This window comes from Ornithorhynchus anatinus, chromosome 7 (assembly GCF_004115215.2).
Source record: "Ornithorhynchus anatinus isolate Pmale09 chromosome 7, mOrnAna1.pri.v4, whole genome shotgun sequence".
Lineage (NCBI taxonomy): Eukaryota > Metazoa > Chordata > Mammalia > Monotremata > Ornithorhynchidae > Ornithorhynchus > Ornithorhynchus anatinus.
The window spans coordinates 82,141,710-82,147,709 of record NC_041734.1 but is presented as its reverse complement, the minus strand read 5'-3'; the positions used below and the strand labels follow the sequence as shown (position 1 = coordinate 82,147,709).

Below are 6,000 nucleotides of genomic sequence, written 5' to 3'. Positions count from 1 at the left end.
TCTGCACAGAGTAAGCGCTCAATAAATACTATTGAATGAATGAATGAAATCCTGTCCCTAATCCTCCCTCCCTCATCCACTTCCCTTTTATCTCTGTCCTTAATCCCCCCTCATCTCTGTCCCTCATCCCCTCCCTCATCCACTTTCCTTATCCCTGTCCTTCACCCCCACCCAGCGCAGCTTAGTGGAAAGAGCCTGGGCTTGGGAGTCAGAGGGCGTGGGTTCTAATCCCGCCCCCGCCGCTTGCCTGCTGTGTGACCTCGGGCAAGTCACTTCACTTCTCTGTGCCTCAGTGACCTCATCTGCAAAAATGGGGATTAAAAAAATGTGAACCCCACGTGGGACAATCTGATTATCCTGTATCTACTCCAGCACTTAGAACAGTGCTCTGCACATGGTGAGCCCTTAACCGATACCACAGATATTAATTAAGGTTATAATCCACTTCCCTTATCCCTGTCCCTAATCCTCCCTCCCTCATCCACTTCCCTTATCCCTGTCCTTAATCCCCCCTCCATCTCTGTCCCTCATCCCCTTGCCTCATTCACCTTCCTCCTCCACTTCCCTTATCCCCGTCCCTCACTCGCATCCATCCCACCTCCCTCATCCACTCTCCTTATTCCTGTCGCTAATCCTCCCTCCATCATCATCATCCCTGTCCCTCATTCCCCTCCCTCATCTACTTCCCTTATCTCCGTGCCTCCTCCCCATCCATCCCCCTCCCTCATCCACTGCCCTCATCCCTGTCCCTCCGCCCCGCCCCAGGCGCCCTCTCCTCCTCCTCCTCCTCCTCCTCCTCCTCCTCCTCCTCCTCCTCGCCGCCCCCGGGGTGCCTGCTACGGTGCCCTCTCCCAGGCGCTCAGCACAGCGCCCCGCGCAGCGTAGGCGCCCCTTGATTGGCAGCAGGCCGCCCGACGGAGGGGTGAGGGGGGCGGGGCGGGGCGCGGGCGAAGGCGGCGGCGGCGGCGGGCGGAGCTTGACGGACGCGTCCCTCCGGCCAATGGGAGCGTCCGAATCCCGGGGCGCGGGGCCAATGGGAGGCGGCGGCGGGCGGGCGGGTCCCGCCCCTCGGCCGCGCTCCCTCTTGCTGCTGCTGCTGCTGCTGCTGCTGCTCCTGGCGCTCTCGCTCACGATCCCTCTCACTGCAGACCCGCCGGCGCTCACCGGCCACCGCCCGTCTTCTCTCCCCTGCCCCTGCTCCCGCCCCCGCCCCCCGCCCCCGCGTTCGGGGCACGATGTGGCTGCGGGGCTGTGCGGGGCTGCGGGAGGCGGCGCGGCTGGTCCTGCCCCTGGCCGGCGGGGCGGTGTCGGGGTCGGGGTCGGGGTCGGGGTCGGCGTCGGGGTCGGCGTCGGTGCGGCCCGGGACGGTCCGGACGCCGTGGCGGCCGCTGTCGGGGTCCCCGTCGGAGATCCTGCAGGAGCTGGGCCAGGCCGGAGCGGGAGCCGGAGCGGGAGCCGGAGCGGGAGCCGGAGCCGGAGCCGGGCCGCCGGCCGGGGCCCCGCCGCAGAGCCCCCCCCAGGACGGGCCCGCGGGACCCGCAGGAGCCGCCGCCGCCGCCGAAGGGAAGGACCCGCCGCCACCGGACAGGTGAGCCTCCCTCCCGCGGGGGATGGGCGGCCTGCCGGGGGGCGCCGGACCCCCCACCCCCGGACCTCCGGGGCTCCGGGCCTCGCCGCCGCCTGCGCCATGTGGTTAGGCCCGGCCTCCCTCCCGCCGCCCCGGACCCCGAGGAAGCGGCCCTCGATCCCCAACCGCCCCCCTCCCCTGCCCCCTGCGGGCCCCAGGACCCCCCGGCCTCCCCGCCCCCCCCCCCCCCCCCAGGGCCGATGCCCCACATGCGCCTTCCACGTGGGCCCACCGGCACCACCACCATCCTCCTCCTCCTCTTCTCCTTCCTTCGGCCCTCCTCCTCTTTTTCTCTCCGTTCCTTCCTTCCCCCTCCATCCCTTGGTTCCTTTCTTCTGCTCTTTTTCCCTCCCTCCCTGTCCTCCCCCCCTCCCTCCCTGTCCTCCCCCTCCTCCTCATCCCGGTCCTCGCCCTTGTCCTCCTCGCGATTGACCTCCTCCTCCTCTTCCCGATCCTCATCCTCTTCCTCCCTATCTTCCTCCTCCTCCCTATCCTCTTTCCCCTTTACTTCCTTCTCCTCCCAACCCTCTTCCTCCTCCTCCTCCTCCTCCTCCTCCTCCTCCTCCTCCCGGTCCTCGACCTCCTGTTCCCGGTCCTCTTCCTCCTCCTCTTCCTTGACCTGGCCCTCATGGTGGTGATGATGGTGGAGGTGGTGGTGATGTGGTCTTCCTCCTTGGGTGACGTCCAAGGAAACCGCCTTCCTTCCTCCCTGCCTTCCTCCCTCCCTTCCTCCCTCCCTTCCTCCCTCCCTTCTTCCCTGAGGTCTGAGGGTCCGGGGGGTTCTCCCAGAACCAGGAACATGGGGCCGGGGGCAGAGCAGCCCTGGGGTCTGAGCTCCAAATCCCCAGGGCCCCCATCAGTCTGGGGGCTGAGCCCCAAATCCCTGCAACCCCCATCAGTTTGGTGGCCGCAGGTGGGGTCTGCTCTCACTGACGCAGCCCGTTCATCGGGGACCCCAAAGGACCAGACGGGCTGGATCGGGTCTGGCCATGTGTCCATGCCCCCCCCAGGGTGGGTGGAGAGTGGGTGGCCCCCAGGGAGCGTACCCCCCTGCGTCCGCCCACCCTCCTGTCCCCTCGGACCTCAAGCATCAAGACGGTGGTCGGCCCAGCCTGTAGCCCCTCTACGGTGGGACCCCCCTCCCCCCAGCCTGTAACCTTGGGCCGCCAAGGGGAGGGGCCCCCCACCTGTCCCCCAACGCGGAGGGGGTGACCGACCACCGCTACCCCGACCGTTTCGGGCTTCCAGAACTTCAAGGCTAAGGCCGACATCCCAAGCCCTTGCTATCCGTGTGAAGGAGACCCCCCCGAACGGGAGAGGGAGGGCGGGCACATCCCCCTCCCTCAAGGGCCCGTGTGGACAGGTCACCTCTTGTCCTCAGCCCTTAACCTCAGCCCTGGGCCCCTATTCTCACGAACGAGAAACGGAGAAGTGTGTGGTGGCCGGGGGACGCGTGATCACAGGCCCAGAATTACAACAAAACCCATCCCCTACGTCTTCGGAGAAGGCTTATCCTTCCCTCTGCCTGCCGCATAGAGACCCAAATAGCCACTGCGCCCTGCAGTTTTACACTGTTCTCTTTCTTTTTCAACAACCAAGACAGGTGAGAACAGCTGAAATCATTAATGTGCATCCCACAAGTTTAAATTTAGAAAAGCAGATTAAAGCGTTCTGTGTTCAAGCCTGCTCGTTCCCCCCTCCTTCGCCCCCCCCCTTTTTTTTTTTACCCCCTGGGTTGGGAGGTGGGGGATTGGTTAAGTTTTAACTAGCAAAACATTCTGGTACGGGGCCCTGGTCTGGAAAGGAGTCTTGGTCACAGGATAAGGGTCTCCTTTGTGCAGGTATTAGGGGCCTGGGAAGCAGCATGGGCTAGTGGATAGAACACAGGCCTGGGGGTCAGAGGACCTGAGTTCTAATCCCACCTCCGCCACTCATCCGCTGGGGTGACCTTGGGCAAGTCAGTTCACATCTCCGTGCCTCAGTATCCTCATCTGTAAAATGGGGATGAAGACTGTGAGCCTCAGGTGGGACATGGACTATGTCCAATCTGATTACCTTTTATCTATCCCAGGACTTAGAACAGAACTTGACACAGAGAGCTTAACAAATACTATTATTATTATTATTATTATGTCGGGCTTAGATTTGAAATTCTGGGACCTCAGTGGGGTCACCCTCTGGTCAGTGGGGAGTCACCCTCTCCGCGGAAGAAGGGACCTGCCCTTGGCCACCCAAGTTTGCAGGCGGAGGGGATTTCTTGTAGGCATGCTATTAGTTAATATGGGCTTACCGGCTTCCAGCGGCCCTAAGTCCTAGATACGGGATCATGGAATTGGTCGTCGTCTGAGGGGGAGGGAGGCCAGGCGTCTCATTCCCCATGGAACAGCCTGGGCCTGGGAGTGAGGGAAGCAGCCTGGCATAGTGGCCAGAGCACGGGCTGGGCAATCAGAAGGTCATGGGTTCTAATTCCGGCTCCACCACCTGTCTGCTGAATGACTTTTGAGCATGCCACTTCACTTCTGGGACTCAGTTCCTTCATCGGTTAAATGGGGATAAAGAGTGTGAGTTCCATGTGAGATATGGACCGTGTCCAACCCGATTATCTACCGCAGTGCTTAGTACGGTGCTCTGCAAAAGCATGAGCTCAGTAAATGCCATTAACTAATACCATTTAAAAAAAAAGAGGAGAAAACAGGCCCAGAGAGGTTAAGTGACTTTTTTTTTTTTCTCAGCCCCGCCCAGCAGGCCAGAGGCTGAGCTGGTAGTAGGCCCGGCCCTTCTGACTCTCAGCCTGGGGCCCTTCCCTTGGTCTCAGATGCCAGGCGTGGTAGAGAAACCACTAGTCTACACCTTGTGGAACCTGGGCCGGTCGACTATGGTCTTTTGGGTGTGGATGCTTCCACACTTGTGCTTCTGTGGTCTTCCCAGGGGTCACCTGAAACCGCTTGGTACCACTGTGCCTGGTGCTGCTTGCCCCACGATCCTCCTCCCCATCCCATAGGGGCCATCTCTATTTTGTCGCCTCACAGCAGGCTGAGGGAGATCACTCGGCTGTTCTATGTTCAGTTATTTATTTTGGCACCTTTTGGGAATAGGTTTATGTCCATCTTCCCCGAAGAATGGAAGTTCCTCATGGGAAGGGAACGTGTCAATTCTTCTTTAATCTGTTCTTCTTAAGCACCTAGCAAAGTTCCCCGAACCCAGCGGATGTTCAATCGATACTGCCGTTCCTACTCACTACTAATCGGAAGCCAGCGCTGAAGCAAAGTCAAGTCTGGGGACTTGTTGTTGCTGGGGTCCCCAGCGCTTCTCTGTGGTTCCTGGTCCCTCTTGCCGCCTCCTCCTGGGCCCGCGTAGCTTCCTGTTCGCAGAGCCGCCATCTGCCGCTCTCCTTCTGGGCCTGTGCAGCCTCCTGGGCCTCGAGTGGCCCCTGCTGCCGGCCTCCCCCGGCCTCCTGGCACGGCCTCCTGGTCCCCAAGGCAGGTGCGCCTTCAGTGTCGCCCCTCTTGGCCCCAGCCGTGGCCGCCATTCAGAGAGCTGGAGGGGGAACTAACCGAAGGACCCTCCCGCAGGAACGCGGGTGCTCTGCCTCTGAATCAGTTAAAAGATAGGGGGACCCACCAGAGCCGGGGGCAGGTGTGTGGGTGAGCAGGAGGGGGAACCGTCACCGCTCGTGTCTGACTAGTCCACCCGCCGTGGTGGACGGAAGTAATCCGAGCCCAGGCGGCCCTGGCTCGGTGTCAACCGATTTATCTCATGGCGGGCAGGGATGATGGGGAGGCCCACCCCGAGCTCCTGGAGGGCAGGGCTCCTGTCAGAATTCCAACTCTGGCCCTCTTCCAAGTGCTCAGTACAGTGCTTCGAACACAATAGACTGGAAGTCCCTCTGAGGGCAAGGGTTGCATCTTCCAGCTCTGTGGTGCTCCCTCGCCAAGTGGTGAGAAGCAGAGTGGCGTAGTGGATTGAGCCCAGGCCTGGGAGTCAGAAGAACCTGGGTTCTGATCCCGGCTCTCCCACCTGTCTGCTTCGTGACCTTGGGCAAGTCACTTCGTTTCTCCGTGCCTCAGTTCCCGCGTCCATAAAATGGGGATTGAGACTGTGAGCCTTAGCTGGGACAGGGACTGTGTCCAACCTGATTTACTTGTATCCACCTCGGCATTCAGTACAGTGCCTGGCACATAGTAAGCACTTGTCAGATACCTCAGTTATTCTTCGTGCACTTCCCCTCCCTGGGCGGGCATTTGGGAAGCCACCAATAAAAGTAGATGCCGTGATCCCTGCCCTTAAGGAGCTTCCATTTGTGTGGGGCAGAGAGCAGATGGCACTCTGCCCAGACCTGATGGCTTTCCTGTCCAGCTGATGGACTGGCCCCT

At 61.1% G+C, this 6,000-nt stretch overlaps 1 protein-coding gene across 3 annotated transcripts in view; it reads left to right on the top strand.

Moving 5' to 3' along the window:
- Positions 1 to 1,095: 1,095 nt before the first annotated feature.
- GLS (glutaminase) overlaps positions 1,096 to 6,000 on the top strand; it is a 74,434-nt gene continuing 69,529 nt past the window's right edge. For 2 of the 3 annotated variants that reach the window (XM_029069955.2, XM_029069953.2), the window contains exon 1: positions 1,097 to 1,588. In XM_029069955.2, the coding sequence (XP_028925788.1) occupies positions 1,236 to 1,588 (353 nt within the window). In that variant the 5' untranslated portion in view covers positions 1,097 to 1,235. Of the gene's footprint in view, positions 1,589 to 6,000 lie in introns of all 3 variants that reach the window. The other variant, XM_029069952.2, reaches the window with a different exon arrangement.